At 42.2% G+C, this 19,418-nt stretch overlaps 1 protein-coding gene across 1 annotated transcript; it reads left to right on the top strand.

Moving 5' to 3' along the window:
• Nucleotides 1-975: 975 nt before the first annotated feature.
• Nucleotides 976-5,592, top strand: C7H10orf71 (chromosome 7 C10orf71 homolog). The gene is made up of 2 exons (XM_065408637.1): nt 976-2,169; nt 2,200-5,592. Exons 1-2 carry the CDS (start codon nt 976-978, stop codon nt 5,590-5,592), a joined length of 4,587 nt encoding a protein of 1,528 aa, XP_065264709.1.
• The last annotated feature ends 13,826 nt before the right edge of the window (nt 5,593-19,418 follow it).

The following is a 19,418-nucleotide window of genomic DNA, read 5'->3' as shown; positions in this document are numbered from 1 at the left end:
CTACAGGAAGCTCTACTTCAGGGCTGGGGAAGGAAGCAGAGTGAGAACTGAAAAAGGGCTCTGTGTAGCTTGAAACCCTGAACCTTCATGTTTAAGCACCTAAATAAGTGGTCAAATGATCAAATAAACCCCTGAAATCAATGGGAACAGTTGGGTGCTCAGTTCTTTTGAAAATCTAGCCATTTATTAGGATCCTAACTATGGGATCACATTTTTTGAAATCTCGGCCTATAACGTCTAGATTTTACTCAATCTTTGATTATTACGGGTCTCTATAGGGTGTGTTCACTGTAGGAAAAATTAATAGTCTTACCATGTATTATTTAATATTTGTTAACTAACAAGTGGTAAAATCCTACTGAAGACAAAGCAGTTTGTAGCTTTCATACCAGTTAGGGGTGAGTAGAGTTTACTTCAGTCTGCTTACATGTGTTAAACCTACAACTGTCTCTTTTCTTCTCATGTAAAAGCATTGGCCCCTGTTCAGCAAAGCACTTAAGCACATGCTTAACTTTAAGTATGTGCTTAAGACCCATTTAAATCAATGGGTTTTAAGTGCTTTGCTGAATCGAAACCCCGTCTTTCTTATGAATTCAATGGCACCTTCCAGTGATTGAATTATCCAGCGATACTCATTTAAGGTGACCAACGTAAGAGTATTTTTAAACACTAATTATTTGATTCCTGAGATTTTGATTTGATTAAATATAGGATCAAATTAATGGAAGATGGTGTACGTAGAACAGGATAATTGTACAGTGTATGCTCATTTGTATTTTCATGTCTGTTGGTTTTGCAGAGGAGAAACTCCCGTTTTGTGATTCCATAAGGTGAATTAATATAAAGCAATACGTTCTGGAAGAAGAATTCTAGGAGAAAACATTGCAAACGGTTGGGAATATCCAACAGAATCTTCTACCTATTTGACATATGCAATTAATGCTTGGGATAATTTATTCATGACTCACAAGGACAATGCAGGGAAATAAGAAACACATGGATGGACTTAGTGACTCCTCTAGTATAGGGAGCCTCCTGGATGACACAGACAGAGAGGTATGTAGCCTCACAGACCGAGCATTCAAGAGTTTGTGCGTGGCAGAACTTGAAGCATCTGACAAGGAATTGGAGCTTGTCATTTCACCGGAAATCACCCACCAATTCTCTAGTAAAATTCACCAAGGAACACTAAACCATGCCATCAAGAAAAGTAATATCTGCAATAAGTTATCATCGAAAAACAACGAGCATACAACACGGGCTTCAACATTCCAGCAATTACCAAAACGTGTTCAAGAAGAGAAAAAAGTTGCTAAAAACAGCACCGTGGAAAGGAAAAAGCCAAATTTGCCAGTATCTGGTCCAAGGAAAAACAAACATGCCTCCAAAGTGTCCTGTTTGATTAAGACATTTGATAAGACTGAAAACCAATGTCCAGAAGGTTCCCTGGGAGCAGTCAAACAGCCAGTTAAAAATAGTTCTCAAAAATGCAGATTAACTCAGGGAAATGGCATGGCTTTCTGGGATGACACAGCAATTTTAAATATCCAAAGGGAACTTTCCCACTTTTCTGATGTGTGTCGAGATAACCACTGGCTCAGTGACAAACACGAGGTCCAGAAAAGACATAATAAAACTGATGGGGGCTATTGTGGTCCGGATGGTTATCATCCTGCAAGGATGGACACTTCAAACGTATTTAAGGCAAATCTCACCAGCTCTTCTAAAAAGACAGTCAAAAACAGGCGTGGGAAAGTTAAAGAGCCAGCCAAAAAGGGCAATTTTCTTCACAGCGAGAACAGTGCTTTTGAATCATGGAATGCCCATCATAATAAACTGAGTGAAAAAGAGGGATTTGCAGATCTTATACCAAAAAAGGAGGATATTACACGCTTTGAAGAAACACCATTGGTTAAACGATCCTACACATCTGAACATAAACCACCACCCAGAAAGGTCATAGGTGCTAGAATTCAGGAAAAGGATTTTCTAATGGATCTATTTCCCCCCACAACTGAATTCCAGGACCATGTCCCACCAGCAACTGTACCTCAGGTCCTTGGCCCACTAATACCTGTACACCCTGTCTCTCCAGCAGCTGAGTTTCAGGTTCCTATTCCACCAGCACCTGTACCCCAGGTCTCTGGCCCATCAACATCTGTACCCCAGGTTTCTGTTCCACCAACATCTGTACCCCAGGTCTCTGGTCCACCCCTAGCACCCACGTCCCTGACCCCTGCTCCCCCCACATCACCTGTATCCAAGCCCCCTGCTTCACCACCGTCTGTGTCCCAAGTCACTTGCACTCAGAAGAAGGCAACCAAGCCTGAATTGGACTATATCTGTCCACCGTGGAGGAAACAGAGGAATATAAAAGGGGTAGTGGCAAAAGCACAGGAGAGTTCAAATGAAAAGTTACAGCTCATTGGAGAAGAATTCTCTTTTTATAAAAAGCCATCTGCTGTTGAACCTTTTGCTGACACAACTGCAGTAGATAACCAGGTAAACTCCCCTGAATCCATTAGCCCCTCTTTCAACATCACAAAACTTTTAACACCAATTATACCATTAAAACAAGAGACAGAAAATCAACCAGTGCTGGTGACACCACCAATACCTGACATTGCAGCAACAAAAGAACATGAGGGAAGTGGATTTAGTGATTATCAATCTCGGGATAATTACAAGTCTAAAGCACCAAGTTTATTATTCAACCTGAAGGATGTTCGAAAACGTGTTAAAAGCACTTATAGTCCCTCTCCTCTCTTAAAAGAGAAAAATAAGACTAAGGAAAACATGAAACAAGAAAGTGTAAAAATGAATGCTACAGTGTCCACTTTTCTAGAAGAAAGTAGCTTAGAGCTTGCAGAGAGAGATGAATTAAGCCATGGACCTTTTGTACAAACTGACAGTATCCAGGAAAAGGACAATAAAACTGATTTAGAGGGACACTTCATAGATAATTACCTATCTTTAAGTTCACCCCAAGTAACAGTAGATACTTCATTTTACCAAAATCAGGACAATTTGCAACAGGATGATTCAAAAAACAAAGATCTATTGAAAGACACTGAGAACAGTGAAAATGTGTCTATCTCTGGACACCAGTCAAACAAACACGGTTTAAGGAAAAGTCGACATTATCCTTCACTGAAAGGCTACCGTAGAGACAATGCAGATGCAAAAGCTGCGCAGCAAATGCAAATCTATAATTCCAGTGTACAAGGCCACGAAAGTGAGAGAGATGCTGAAAGCCGGAATGGAAATGATGACCCTAAAATACCCCCAAAACTTCTTTCACCAGCAGAAGATGGTGCGCCTTACAATGCAAATCAAACCAGTGTAAGAAGTAGCAATGAAAATAAAGGCAAAAGCAGCAGTAGTTCTTCTGAATACTGTTTTGTGACCACAGTAGATCAGCCGTTTCAGGCGGAGCCCTTTTCACTGATTCAGCTGTTTCAGAAAGCATGCCTTGAGGAAAGCCAGAGGAGTAGGAGTAAAATGAATGTAGATGACAAGCAAAGTAGTAAAGGGAAAGGGAAACCAGTAGGGAAAGAGGAGTTGCAGTATTATGCTTTTAGTAACTGTGACACTAGCACAGAAGAAAAGCGTGAAGGAAAGGTGGCACAGGGTGAGAGCGAGAGCATGGCAGAAGAGAGATTGATGAGTGAGAAGAGGGAAGAGGTCAGTAGTATGAATTCTGCAGCAGAAGGCAACAAGGATGCTTCCACCTCCCAGTCAGAAGAGCCAGCATCACCACTTTCTTCAAATTCATTCAAACCCAGTCTGTTTCTGATTAAAGACAACACATTCAAATCATCTCCTGTGATAAAGGCAGTCAAGCTGCCCCTGCTTAGGTCCCTGTCCTCAGAAGACACAGTCAGTATTAGTTACAGGGAGACAGAAAGCAGATTGGAAGCTACTGTAGACAAGGACAAGCAGCTTTACAGGCAGGGCCAAGGTACACCTAGCATTCAAGAGATTGACCGGTCATTATCAAGAAACATAAAAGACCAGGATGCAAGAGAAGATGCACTAATCAGAAATGAGGATGCCAATGCACTGGGATCTATTCCAGCTGGCATGGGCTTTCAAGGGGCAGATAACACCAAACTAATATGGAAGCCCACCCTTTCGGAAGATGTAGAGAGTTTTTCATTACGGGCATCAAGGGAAGACAATGAAGTGACTCCTACTTTATTAAATAAAGTTGGGAAAAGTAATGAGGAAAGTGTTCACCGCAGCAAAGAGAAGCCCACGGTTGGAAAGCTGAAGCACTACTTAGCACGGTCAAAATCAGCTTTAGGAGTTAGCTCAGCACAAAACAAATTGGGCTCCCCTTCAGAAGAGAAGACAAATTATTTTAAGAATTATCTTTTGTCTAATCGGAGAGGTGGATCATGTGTGAAAAAAATAATCACTAGGGAGATAAATTCTCCAGCAATAAGCTTGATATTAGAGAACTACGTGCATTGTCCTGTAACCAGTGACATTTCAAGAGACATCAGACACTTGGAAGAAACACCTGCTGTGTTAGACGATCTTGCGTGTACCATTGTAACGAGCCCAAGGTCAGACAGCATTATGTGCTCAGCTGTTACTAGTCCATTGTCAGAGAAAATTGCCAGTTCCAGTGTAACGAAGGCAGAGGATATTACAAATTCCACTTTGTTGAATTTGGTAACAAAGATCAACGCTGATATTTCGGCAGAGGAAATACTCGATTCATCGCAGAGGAGCCTGCTTGCTGAGGACACCAGCGATTCTAGAATGACAAATGAGAGAGCGCAGAGTCGTATGGAGAAACCGCTGGGCAAGCCACCTGCTGTGCCACCAAAAAGCGAAAAGGCCCTGCGGCGAGCAAAAAAGCTGGCAAACAAGAGAAAAAAGATAGAGGCACAGAAGAAGAACCTTCAAACAGAGCACACAGATACTGTTGTGAGAAAGCTGTCCCATTCTGGACAGATTCCATTATCCCCCTTAACCCTGATCCATTCTCCACCATCTCCTGTGTCCTGTTCGCCTTTCCCTCCTACAGAATCTAGCATGGTGAGACTCAAAGGTGCCCAGTCAGTAAGCCCCACACCCTCTTTACCTGCAACTCAGCGTAAACTCCTTCAAGATCCTGACTCAGGGCAGTACTTCGTTGTCGATCTATCCGGTCAAGTTCATTTCAAGACCTTTTATGAGCCAGAAACTGGCAAATACATCCAAGTACCCATCTGTTCCTCAGAAAGGGGCTTACACCGAACCACCTCTTTGGAAAATTTAAATTCTCCTTGTGTATTGTACCCTAGTGTACTACCTTTACCTGTGACAACTATGAGATCAGTTTCCCCACTCTCTGAACCTCTTTCACTAGTGCAGAAAGTACCAGGAGCACCAGCAGAAGCAGCTGAAGACTGGCAGCAAGACAGCAGAGATGCTCAATCGCCAGAGAGTCAACCCTATATTGAACCTGTATCTGACTCTTACAGTCAACAAGCTGAGGAAATTCAGTGTAATTGTACAAAAGACACGAGTCCAGCTACAAACATGGACATCATTTCAATCAGTGATTTAGAGGATTTTGCTGTCGAAGGGATATCTTAAGAACTGAAATGATAAATTATTTGAAATATAAATATATTCAGACACAGACTCACATTTGATATTTGTAAACACTAAAAGTCTGAATCTTGTTGTGGCTTGGTTTGGGTGAGAAAGAAAATGAAGGCTTCTATCTTCAAAGGGGAGAGGTGTCACTGTGAAGAAATTTGCTGTTGGGGTGAGCCCCCGGCTTGTCAATAAAACAAAGGGGCAATGCTGGCAAAATCCAAATCTGATGGTAGGAAACCACCCACTGCTGCTGCTACCGCTGTTGCTTTGCCACTAGGGTCGCAAAGATGGCAAAATTGGAGGTGATCTTGTCCAGTGCTTGGAATGGTACTGTGTGACAGGTGACAGAGAGTAAGAGTGCTGAGTAGAACAGTCTCAGAACAGAACAGACGGCAACTCTAGTTAAGACTCTTCACTATTACTCTATTGGGCTGTGAATATCAGATATACTTGACAGAGAGTCACCTTTTTTGTGTACACTGAAAAGCCAGAATTTAATGACTACATTATTGTATATACAAAACAGCACCTGAATTGAAAACAAATCAAAACACTGAAAAGTAAAAGCAGCAGCTCTACTCTTCAGATATACCTGTGTATGCCCGCTAAAGTGCTGCTAGCATTTTAAGATTGACGAATATTTCCATATATTCACCCACAGTCTCAGGAGTTACTACAGATTGAAACTTGGCCTGGAAATAGTCTTCCAAGGAGCAAAATTGAAAGAGATGCAGTTGCAATATGTTTTGTTAGAATGGGAAAACTTTGGATCATTGTATTTCAGATGCTTTTCTTTTTCTTACCAAGCTCTAGTGAAACACAAAGCTAACTTTAAAAGAAGTGAGAAATGTTTAGTTGTTCTTTATTTTGGACTGATGCATTCTGTGATTTTAAAAAATGACAAGGAACAGCCAAGTTAGTAATTTCTAGAAAGTGCAGTAAGCAAGCAACTTATTTTGATCATCACTTTTTTTGAAAGATCTGTATCAAATTTGTACCACCCTTTTTTAAGCTCTTTTTTTCACCATATACTGGATGATACCTTGTCAAAGATCTGCATAATCAGAAATGCATGGGGACAAGATGGCACAAGTATAATACACAGTAATATGTCTGCTTATAAATGTCTCTATTCTGTGCACTGGTTTCTTTTTTTATCCTTCCCCCTTTCATTTTGTCCTCCCCAAAGGAAATGTAAAAGTAAAAGCTCTATGGAAGAATAACTTTGGGCCTGATTCTCCTCTTACACCAGAATAACTCAGTTGTCTCCAGTAGAGTTTCTCTTGATTTACAATTGAGTAAGTAAGAGGAGAATCAGGACTTTTGTCTATAGTTGAAGAAAAACAGAGAAAAAGTTGAATTATAAACAATAAGTCTGACAGAGGTTGTTCTTGGCGTAACCTAACTGGCCCCAGGAAATTCTGGATTTCTCATGAGAGAGCTTGTTCTCACGACATAGACAAAAGGGGTTTGATTAAACTTCACTTTTTGGATATTTCCCCAAACTGAGCATGGATTTCAAACCATCTGAGGTTCACCCATCGCTGACACACACCTGTACATTCAGAACCTATACTAGCCAACAAATGCCGCCGTTCATTGCACCCATTCAATGATACAGTTCCCTTAGAGTCAAGGGTCTATGGGAATCATTCTGTTTATTTCAGTGGGCTTTGGATTGGGCCCTAAATTATTTTTTCATGCATATTTTAATGGTTGTGCAGAAGTATGCAAAACTGATGCAATTTTGTGACTTGGGGGCCAGTTTGCACCTCTCAGATTTGAGTTTTCAATGAAATTCAACAAGATGTCTAAATATAAGCAAATATTCTGTGACAATTCAAATTTCTATGCAATCTTTGACTTAGAGCAGGCTCATTTTACCTCAGAAAAATGCATTCCAGTTTCCCCTGGAAAAGGGGCTCATTTTTGAGCACAAGCATTTGTAAAACATGAGTGTTTCAGGAACAAATATCCCTTCTCAAATTGGTATGGTAAGGCACGAGTCCAGTGTTGAACGCTTTTCTCTTTTATTACCAATATTTTGCAAACTTCTAACATGGTACCATCCACATTAGAATCATAGGACTGGAAGGGACCTTAAGAGGTCATCTAGTCCAGTCCCTTGCCCTCAAGGCATTATACTTTCCTGTCTGCTGTGCCAACCTTTATACAACACAACAGCTTATCAAGCACAAAACAAGTATGAAGTATGTATATAAATATTTCTAGGCTTGGAATGATTAGATTGTTATTGGTAAATGTTGATTTCACTGAACACACACAAGCTATCGAAAAAATATTTCCATCAATAATAATCAAAAATTATACATAGGCAAAGAAAGAAAAATGCTGCTTGAGAACTTATTAGAATTGGATTTAAGGATACTTACTTTGTATATTTTGACATGTGATGTTGATAATTTGTGTTTTTGCAGTTATAAAGCTTTAGTTTTTTGAATCTCAAAGTCTACTATCATTAAATAATTATTGTTTGACCCCCCCCCTTATTGTCTGATTCCCCATAATTTCCTGCAACTGTGAAAATTTAAACAGATAAAAAATTTAAAAAGTGCTTAAAACCCATAATTTTGTGCAACTGAAAATTTAAACAAAACAAATGCTTAAAAATAAATATCAATATTATCTGTCAAAATTATAAAAAAAAATAAAAAATTGAATTCTGCCATGTCTCAATATTTGGTATAAAATATTCAGTTGCATAGACAAAGATGTTGCAATTTGCTTTTTGCTCATGCAAATGGATATTCTGCATGATTTATTTGCTTTGCACATGTAGCTGTATATTTTGTGTGCCTACACTCAACAGCCTGGCTCACGCTATTGGAAATGAGTGTGCTGGCACAACTGGGCAAGTCTTAACAAAATAAAGGCTTATATATTCAATATTCAACAACACTAGGTACAGTCATCCATTCCTTCCTCACCTGAAACACTACTAAAGTCACTGAGAACTTTGGGTGTGCAAGGAATGAAGGAGCAGGTCCTAAATAGACTGCCATGCAGGACTTCTTTTTACCCATTTCTGCAGTTAAACAAAGCTCATTAATAGCTGACTGAGTCTCTAAAATAGTAGATACCTGAGAGGGAGACATTCCTTAGAGCATCCATCGAAAGAAGAGAAAAACACATACATAGAGAGTTTTGAAAACAAATCTGAAAATGATTCCTGTTATATGTCTGGAGTTTTTCTTAGGATCCTTCTCGGGGGGGGGGGAGGAGGGGGGAAAGGATGCAGCTTTACTGCCCAGTATCCCAGTTCGGCAATGACTCTGCATGAGTGAGCAATGACTTCATCCACCTGTATGGAGCTCATTGTGGGGTCAAACTCCTAGTGGGCACAAACACTGTTTACTTGGAATTCTGGGTTAGGTTCAGAAAAAAATATATTTTCAGATTAGATTTATTAATAGTAACTAAAAATCCTTGGTGCTTATATTTCATGTGACTACATCTTAAAAGCAAAAGATATCTAATGAGAAAATGAGCAATAGTTTGTTATGGTATGGCACTTTAGTAAACCTAAATATGTGAAGCAAATATGGTTAATATTCTTAAAAATAGGGGGCCAGATACTCAGCTGGTGAAAAGTGGTGCGAATTCATTGCCTTCAATGGAAGTGCACCCATTTACATCTGCTGGAGATCTTGGTATAGGACAAACTTCATATAATTCTTTCCATCCATTTTTGAAATGCAGTTGTTTTAGATTTTTATAAGCAAACTGCGTATAGGCAACACAATGATTGTAGCATTACTGTCAGTTTTCTATTTTTACATATTAATATCACTTAGCATCAATGGTTTTTGTTACTAACATCAAATGTTTGTGCACCAGAGGAAAATCAAGTGATATCAAATGTCAACTGCTTTAGATTTTTTACATCACTGCACTTAGAAGGTTTGTGATGCACAGTCCATTTTCTATGATCACAATGCAAAAGTACTAATCGTAGCTCTGATTTGTGTGGGGAATGTGCAAGATTCATAAAAATAATGGGCAATCACTGGGTTGGGAGTCTAACTCCCAAAGAATAACGCTGACTTTAAATAGAAGTGTGAAGCCAGTTCTAGACTAATGAATCTAGAACAAAGCAGGGTTTCATCCTTTCCAGAAGAGAAATGATAGGACTATCAAAAACAATAGACTTTTTGAATGCAAAGAAGTACAGCAGATTGAATACTATTTATGAACCCTGATTTCACAAAAGCCTCCTTTTGTCTTACAAATGGCCTCCTTTGCATGCTGCATTTCTCGGTGCTCTGGGGCTTTTTCATGGTGGTTCTTCCTCAAAAGGCATGGCTTGTTCGAAAGCTGAACCAGAGAGGGACCTGAGATTCCATAGTCATTTGTTTTGGGCACCAGCTTTTTCTCCCTTTGAAATTCACTCCTCTCACCTTTCTAGACAGCCACAACTCCTTCTCCTCCAAATGCCACTTCTCAGACTGAGGCCGAGCATCCACACCGCCAGTTGCTGCCTCGCCACCCCAAGAGCTCGAGTGGCATTTTCTCCCCCATGAATGTTGGATTTGTTTTGATGAATGCAGTTTGATTTAACTGGCCCACATGTATGGATTTTATAAACAACTCCCTGATTGTTCAGTCTCTGACTGGATCATCTGTTCCAGAAATATCTGTGGCTGGCATATTTTACAGATGAAACTGTATTTACAAATTAATAATTAATAAAATAAATGGGACTTATTTTACAAGGCTGTTACCCAGCATTTTCTCTTTAATTACATTTCAATTGTTAATTGTGCAAAAGAAGTCAAAAGACAATGAACCGGGGAACCAGCTGGCTCAAGGGGCAATAAGGACCTAGAGTAGGGATTGATTGAAAGAAACACACACATGCATGGACCCCATCTGCTAGGGTTGCCACCTCTGATGTACAAAAAACCTGGGACATCCAGGATGATCCTGAGCTCATAAAACTGGACAGCGGTCAGTGTATACTGAGCACCCAGACAGATTTCCTAGGACAGCTCCCTCAAAAAGAGAAAACCTGGATAGGGGGCAACCCCACCACACACCTAAAGAGAGGGAGCAGCAGACCGAGGAGAAAGGCCCCAGCCATAGTGAAGGCCAGGATAGCAGGCCCCCTGCCTGCTAGATCAGCAGAGGGCCCTTGTGTGGGAAGGCTTGATGTGGCAGAGCTCCGGTGGGGAGGTGGGCTCTGTCTGACAGCCTGGTGGGCCTACATCTGATGGCCTCAAGCTGAAGGCTGTCTGCTCCTCCTGGGCTCCAGGCTGTGTAGGATATGACATTATCCCATACATAATGTCATCCCAGGGCCAGGGGCCTATTGTGCCTAGTGGTTAATCCAGCCCTGCTGGTAAATGTGGTGTCACATGGACATCTCTGAAGAGTGATCTTCTCTTTTTGGCCACAGAATATCCCCCACACTGTGCCTCAACCCTGACCTGAAAAGACAACCTCTAGGGCTGAGTGGGTGCGCTCTCCATGGCCTATTCAGTCCTGGGCCTAAGCTAGGGTGACCAGATGTCCTGATTTTATAGGGACAGTCCCGATATTTGGGGCTTTTTCTTATATAGGCTCCTATTACCCCCCACCCCCGACCCGATTTTTCACACTTGCTGTCTGGTCACCCTAGCCTGTGCCGAGATTGCCAACTCAGTTCCAACTGTGATGGGGGAAATTTTGGTTATATGGACACACAATCTACTAGTATCAGGAATGAGACCTCCAATTTATTTGACCAACACACGATATACTTATGCAACATGATATATATGTTTCTGAAGCAGGAACTTCATGCACTTAAGTATCTGCAACCAAATGCACTGCATTCTATTTGTTTTTTTAAATCCTTTTTTATAAACACATCAGTGGTATAGTGAAGGATTAGCTGAATGTATTCTATCCCCCTACATACTCAGATCCTTGGGTCACCCAATAACTACAAGTATTATGTAATGAAAGACCTATGTTTACCTTAGCAGATAATTCTTGACTTTGTACTTATTTGATCTCAATCAGTGCACGTTCCTTGTTTCAGTTTTATGCTACTGTCTTTTACATTATTGAACATATTCAAGTTGTTTTTCAAAGCAATTTTAGATGAGATCCCAATCTGCCCTGACAGTGGCTTGCACCTAGACCTTTTCTTGCTTTGATGCTACCGCACCTGGCCTTGTAACTGAGTGTCCTTTGGTGGCAATGAAAGCATTATTGTGTTTTGAACACATAGCAAAGCACAAATGGAGAAAGAGACTAGTTACATGTTTACTGGGTGTAATTTTCATATGTGCATTTGGGGGAAATATTTTCAACTTTTGTTTCTTGTGTGAATAAACGAAAATTCTGAAGCTAGATCCTCTGCTTCTGAGTCAAAAACAGCATCGTGGGCTGAATATATTGTACATGATGGGTTACAAAGGCTCCAGTGAATAAATACAAATGGGTAATTTGGAGCAATTTAAGTACATCAGTCATTTTTATTGAGGAAATTCTGCTTCAGAGCCATTGAGGACATAGAAAGAACATGGAGTACTTGAGTAAATTGAGCCTTAATGTTTTTGTAAGCTGTCCATTATATCAGGAGGGGTCAATGATTTATTTATTTTGAAGTATGAACTGTTCTTCACCATGATTATTCTGGATCTTCTGCCAGTGTATACTACTGGAATGCAATGTACCATGGGAATAAAATAGGCAGGAAAAGGGTTAAAGGTGACCTATAAAAAAGTGGGGGAGATGGGCCCTTATCCTGGTTTTCTTTCTTTATGATATATAAAGAAGTGCTGAAAGGATGGTGTCTTTTTTGTTTTCCTTCTCACTGTTACACTACATATTCAGGTCTTATCTACCCTGGAAGACTCTATGGGCAACTAGAGAACTGGTTCTATTGTGATTTCACAAATACTAAAGAAGTTGAACTTCTATAACTGAGAATAAAAGTAATTAATAGTCTATTTAAAGCTCTATGCTTTTGTTAACACCTGCTTAACTCAAACACTTGGATAAAAGCTCACTTTGTTAAGAATTCAGAACTCTCACTCTGAGTTAAGGACTAAGAAACATGTCTAAGTCCTTCAGCAAGGACTGGGAAGACAAGATTTACTTTGAGAGGATCAACAAGCATGTGGACAAGGGGGATCCAGTGGATATAGTGTACTTAGATTTTCAGAAAGCCTTTGACAAGGTCCCTCACCAAAGGCTCTTAAGGAAAGTAAGCAGTCATGGGATAAGAGGGAAGGTCCTCTCATGGATTGGTAACTGGTTAAAAGATAGGAAACAAAGTGTAGGAATAAATTGTCAGTTTTCAGAATGGAGAGAGGCAAATAGTGGTGTTCCCCAGGGGTCTGTACCGGGACCAGTTGTATTCAACATATTAATAAATGATCTGGAAAAGGGGGTAAATAGGGAGGTACCAAAATTTGCAGATGATACAAAACTACTCAAGACAGTTAAGTGCTAAGCAGACTGTGAAGAGCTACAAAAGGATCTCACAAAACTGGGTGACTGGACAACAAAATGGCAGATGAAATTCAATGGTGATAAATGCAAAGTAATGCACATTGGAAAACATAATCCCAACTATACCAGGATGGGCAGGGATGGTGTCCCTAGCCTCTGTTTGCCAGAAGCTGGGAATGGGCAACAGAGGATGGATCAGTTGTTGATTACCTGTTCTGTTCATTCCCTCTGGGGCACCTGGCATTGGCCACTGTCGGAAGGCAGGATACTGAGCTAGATGGACCTTTGTTCTGACCCAGTATGGCCGCTCTTATGTTATTATGTTCTTACGTTTCAGGTATTTCTAAGGGGGACGGGGGTGGAATCCAAGCAGAAAAAAACAACACTTTAAAAAACACTTTCAGGTAATTTTTATTCTTCATAAAGAAGAAAAATGTTGCAATTGAAGAAGTACTCAAAAATCAGGACACCCCCAAGTTAAGTTTGCCCAGACAACCTTCACTTTCTCCTCTTGTGTGTATTTGTTACAGTACTGGCTCAGGTTCTCCCATTCTTTACATCCCTCAGGAAGTGGTAGAATCAGGCCCTAACTGGCCAGCTGAGAATTCCCTCAGTTTATGTGAGCTCTTGGCTAGCACAAAGCAGCAGAGACAGCTCCTATGCCACCTCCCCGCCCTACCCCCCACCCCCGCACACACTCTGGCATAGGGAGCAGGAGGGGCTGTGTTGGAGGTGGGGCACAGTGTATCTGCTATGCCAATTCGCAACTGGGGTAAGGTTTCTAGCCAGTTGGTATAAGTCAGAGCATCTTGCTGGCTACCCTAAACTATATTAATGGGCCAGGGCTGGTACAGATGAACCATGAGAAGCAGGGAGGTACAGTTTGCTCCCTGAGGGCCCTCTCTCCCCCTACACCAAGCAGATCTTAGTGCAGGAGAGAATATAGGCCACTGTCTTTAATCACATGATCACATACCCGGATCTGTAGCCAGCCAATCAAAACTGAGATGGCTGGAGGAAGCTTTGGGGAGGCTAAGAAAAAGGAGGTTCGGGGGGGGGGGTCAACGTCAGAAAATTCTCAGGTCAATGGTGTACTTTCCCGGTGTTTATCTCTACATCTGCATTTGTCTAACTTGTCATCATGCCAAACCTTGTTCCAATACAATGTCAACAAACATACCCTAAAAGCACTGTGCCCTACATGCCCTCTTGCATTTCCTAGTGGCTGCACAAGAAACATACAGAAAAGATATTCAAAAGCCAGCCATGTTTTTGTGGAGAAAAAACCAAGCCTGAGAGTCCAAAACTCATCAGCCAGTCCTTAAAAAAGCATGAAATTAAAATAAATAAAGAAATGTGGGGGTTCTTTTTATTTGCCTTCTGACTTTTGAGCCTTTAGTTTGCACTTGGGTCACATTTTCAAGCTTTCCTCCGCAATCGGGAGGGCTGGAAACGTACTTATTGTTTTAAATAAATGCCGAGATTGTTTCCGGGAGTTGGGGCTTTAATTAAACCATCCAATATTGCAAGACTCACAATAAAATAACAAGTATCAGAGGGGTAGCCGTGTTAGTCTGAATCTGTAAAAAGCAACAGAGGGTCCTGTGGCACCTTTAAGACTAACAGAAGTATTGGGAGCATAAGCTTTCGTGGGTAAGAACCTCACTTCTTCAGATGCATCTTCTTCACTTCTTGCATCTGAAGAAGTGAGGTTCTTACCCACGAAAGCTTATGCTCCCAATACTTCTGTTAGTCTTAAAGGTGCCACAGGACCCTCTGTTGCTTTTTAATAAAATAACACTCACAACACCGCAAAAACAAACATAAAGCTAAAAGCTGTTGCCTCTTCCCATACACAGAGCTACAGAGCTTCCATATTCATAGGAGCGCCGCCAGCTTTTCTACTGCCCTAGGCGGCGGAAGGTCCCGCCCCAAAATGCCGCCTCCCACAGAGGCGGCGGAAGGTCCCGCCGCCGAAATACCGCCGCGGTCGCCACCCCCCAAATTGTAGTGCCCTAGGCGACCGCCTAGGTCACCTAATGGGTTGCGCCGGCCCTGCATATTCACTTGCTACCCACAATCAGGTCACTCCAATCTCCTTGTTTGTCCACATTCACACAGCCTGAAAGGTTCCTGCTGTATAAATCTGATCAAAGCAGCAGGGTCCTGATCCTACAGCCAGATCCATGCAGAGGACCCCTGTGCAAGCACCCAGGGTAAGGGGCTACTTGTGTGGATTAGCTTGCAGGATCGGGGCCTAGGTGTACAGTTTTAGGCAATGTTTTGGCACCAAGTTGTCTAATAAAAAATTAATAAATAAAAATGATCCAAACAGAATGCCACATGCTCCACTTTCTATTCCAGTCATGCCAGCTTTCACTGCTGCCTGCTCCCTTTCATTGGCATAGTGTGTATTTTATTTAGACCATAACCTCTTCAGGGCAGGCCCTGCATGATGTGTCAAGTGCCATGCAGATTGCCATATAATTAGTAAATGACAAAGGGAACTCACCGGGTCTCCCTGTATTTCTCTCCTGCTCCCTCCACAGTTTTCAGTCCCATCTCGCTCTTCTGTCTCCATCTTTTGCAGTTTAATTTTCTGCTCTTCTGTCTTTCTTCCCTTTCCCTCTCTCTGTCCCAACACTCTCCCCCTGCCTTGGCCCACTCATTTGTTCCCCCCAGTAGAGGTTTCTCTCCCCATTCCTCCTGGGATCTCTCTGCTCATGTCCTGTCCCCCTGGGGCTCACTCCAAATTCCTCTCTCCACCAAGTCAGGGGTTGCTAGTTTCTCTGTCCTGCCCCTTACTCGGGGTGGTGGTGGGGGTGTCCCTGCTTCTCCTTGAGAGTCTCTAGCTCCCCCTCAAGGGGGCACTGACTTCCCCTGAGTAGAAGCCGTGTTAGTCTGTATCCGCAAAAATAACAGGAGTACTTGTGGCACCTTAGAGACTAACAAATTAGTCTCTAAGGTGCCACAAGTACTCCTGTTATTTTGACTTCCCCTGTGCTCCTCATCTGGGCTATCCCCACCCCCTTTGTTGGGAGGGAGATGTATATGTGTCTTTGCTCCTTACTGTCTCTCATTGGGAGAGGTTACTAGATCCCCTCACCCACCCCAAGTCTCCCTCATGTTCACACCCAGCTTCCTCGGGTTGGTGGGGGCTAGCTGTCCCTCAGCTCTGCCCTGCAAAGAGGCATGCTGAGTTGGAGGGGAAGCAGCAGCCATCAAACCCAAGGCAGAAGCAGCACCACAGCAAGAGGCCAGGCAGGGCTGTGAAGAATGAGGGAGGGATCCCCCCCAGCCATAGTTAACATACCCCCTAGCAACCACCTCCCCTAACAACAGGACTGGTGCTAACACCCACCTTAGCAATAGTGCCAGCCTCCCCTCCTGTGATGAGTTGGCCATGACAGCTCTGCTGTGGTCTTGGGAAGCAGCTTCTCTGGATGCCTGTTACTCACAGGTTCTGCTGTGGTCGTTTTGCTGTTAACTCTGGGTGTGGGGAGCTGTTGCTCTCACTAGTTGTAAGTGGTCTCAGGTGGCAGAGGCCTGTGGCTTTAGAACTAAAGGACTAGGGTTCTAGTCCCAGTTCCCTCAGTGGGAATCCCACACACAGTAATGGTGCGTGTACTCTGTGGCCCAAGGATACCCTGCAAGGAGATACCAGATTACCCTACCCAACAGGCCATGTGACTCAGAGTTGTTGATTCTCAAGCTTCTCATCTGTAAACCCACAGGAGGGCCTTGTTTACAAAAAAACCTCAGTTAAACTGGTGTGGATGCTCTTATTTTGGTTTATCTCAAACTGGATGTCAGTCGACTTAAGCTAAACCAAAATAAGCCACACTGCAGCTTGAACCGAAATGAGTGACCACACAGAGATTTGCATCAGTTTGATTATGTTGACATTAATTCACACTGTTAACTAAAAGATACTACTTTCTGTTTAGACAAGCTCTAAGACTTGCTCTCATATGGGGCTCAGTAAGTAGTAATTCCCACAGAGTGACAGGGTACCTTCAACCCCGCACACCTTGTCTGTTTTGGCAGTGCATGTCCAAAGGGCCAGGGACAGACATTTCTCCCAGTGAAGTCAATGCCAACTCTCCCACGGACTTGGATGGCAGTTGGAGCAGGCCCACCAATAACTACAGAACTAAACCACAGTTCTTCCTTCTCACAGAAATGCAGGGCTGGAAGGGATCTCAGCAGGTCATCTAGTCCAGCCTCAGCCCTGAGGCAGGATTAAGTAAACCTAGACCATCCCTGAGAGGTGTTTGTCCTGCCTGTTCTTAAAAACCTCCAGTGACTGTGATTCCACAATCTTCCTTGGAAGCCTGTTCCAGGTCTTAACTAACCATATAATTAGAAAATTTCCCCCCAATATCAAACTTAAATCTCCCTTGATGCAGATTAAGGCCATTACTTCTTGTCTTACCTTCAGCGGACATGGAGATCAATTGATCACCATCCTCTTTATAACAGCCCTTCACATATTTGAAGACTGGTCTTAGGTCCCCGTACCCCCTCCCCCCAGTCTTCTTTTCTCAGAAAAAAAACATACCCAATTTTTTAAACCTTTCTTATAGGTCAGGTTTTCTAAACCTTTTATAATTTTTGTTGTTCTCCTCTGGACTTTCTCCAGTTTAACCACATCTTTCCTAAAGTGTGGTGCCTAGTGGACACAGTACAGTGGAAGCCTCACCAGTTCTGGGTAGAGGGGGACAATTACCTCCCGTGTCTTACGTACAACACTCCTGATAATAAACCCCAGAATGTAATTAACCTTTTTTGCAACTGCATCACATTGTTGACTCATATTCAATCTGCGAGCTGCTATAACTCCCAGGTCCTTTTCAGTCGTATGACCACCTAGCCAATTATTCGTCATTTTGTAATTGTGCATTTGAATTTTCCTTTCTAAATGAAGTACTGTGCACCTGTCTTTATTAAATTTCAGTTTGTTGATTTCAGACCAATTCTCTCATTTGTCAAGTTTGTCTGAATGCTAATCCTGTCCTCCAAAGTGCTTGCAATCCTTCCCAGCTTGGTCTCATCCACAAATTTTATAAGCATACTCTCCACTCCATTATCCAAGTCATTAATAAAAATATTGACTATTACTGGACCCAGAACAGATCCTTGTGGGACCCTCACCAGATTTGTCCCCTGAGTTTGACAGCAAACCATTGGTAACTACTCTTTGAGTACAAGTATCAGGGGGTAGCTGTGTTAGTCTGTATCTACAAAAACAACAAGGAGTCTGGTGGCACCTTAAAGACTAACAGATTTATTTGGGCATAAGCTTTCTTGGGTAAAAACCTCAGTTGTGCAACATACCTTATAGTAATTTTATCTATACCACTTTTCCCTAGTTTGCTTATGAGAATGGCATTTGTGTCAAAAGCCTCATTAAAATTAGGATACATTGCATCTTCTACTTCCCCCCATCTACTAACTAGACCAGTAACTGATTAACATACTGATAGACAAGGTGGGTGAGGTAATATCTTTTATTGGACCAGAAAGATATTACCTCATCTACCTTCTCTCTCTAATATCCTGGTACCGACAAGGCTACATAACATACTGATAGTCCTGATGATTAACATACTACATTTTTAAATTATAATGGATGCTTGTTTTCTCTCTGCTTCCTCCCTTCCTAATTCCTCCCACTCTTGCCTCTCAATTTGCCAAATCCAAATGAGAGAGACAGTGTGAGTTGAAGGTGCAAAGTGAAGACACAAAAAACTAACGGCATAAGGAGCTTTTATCACTGTCCGATTAATTTATCTGTTGTAAATAACACGGTCTAGAACTCCAGCTTCATGATTCCACATCTTTGATGGCAGGATAACAGAAGTGGAAACAAGACAGCACAAGATCAGCATGGGACAGAGGCAAACTAGGGGTCTAAAGTGGGTGACATCCCTTCTACTGAGGGACAGTTGCAAGACATGCACCTAGCAGGGCCAGTTCAGCCATGCCGAACACGAGTCTGTCTATTCTGGCTCATATTCCAGTGCTACATGGGGTGCAGCAGGAGAGGCATCACACGGACTGAGTACACTGAACTGATAGTAACTTGGCAAATCAGGATGTCTCCCTGTGGCTGAGACATAGTGCAGACTGCTCTCAGCTCCTGTTTAACATGAATCCCTCATCCCTGATCCCTCTAACTGCTGCCACTAACCCACACCCCAGTCCTGAGCCTCCTCCCAATCTGGCATGACACAGACATTGGGTGGAGGTAGGCGCAAAAGGTTGCACAATGACCCTTGGGCCTTGTAGCAAGTCAAACGGCTTTGCAGGGCACCCCAAGTTGGCTTGAAGCAGTCAACTGATTTATTTAACAT

Source organism: Emys orbicularis, chromosome 7 (assembly GCF_028017835.1).
Source record: "Emys orbicularis isolate rEmyOrb1 chromosome 7, rEmyOrb1.hap1, whole genome shotgun sequence".
In the NCBI taxonomy this organism is placed as follows: Eukaryota; Metazoa; Chordata; order Testudines; family Emydidae; genus Emys; species Emys orbicularis.
The sequence above is the reverse complement of the archived record's forward strand: the minus strand, read 5'-3'. Positions and strand labels throughout refer to the sequence as shown.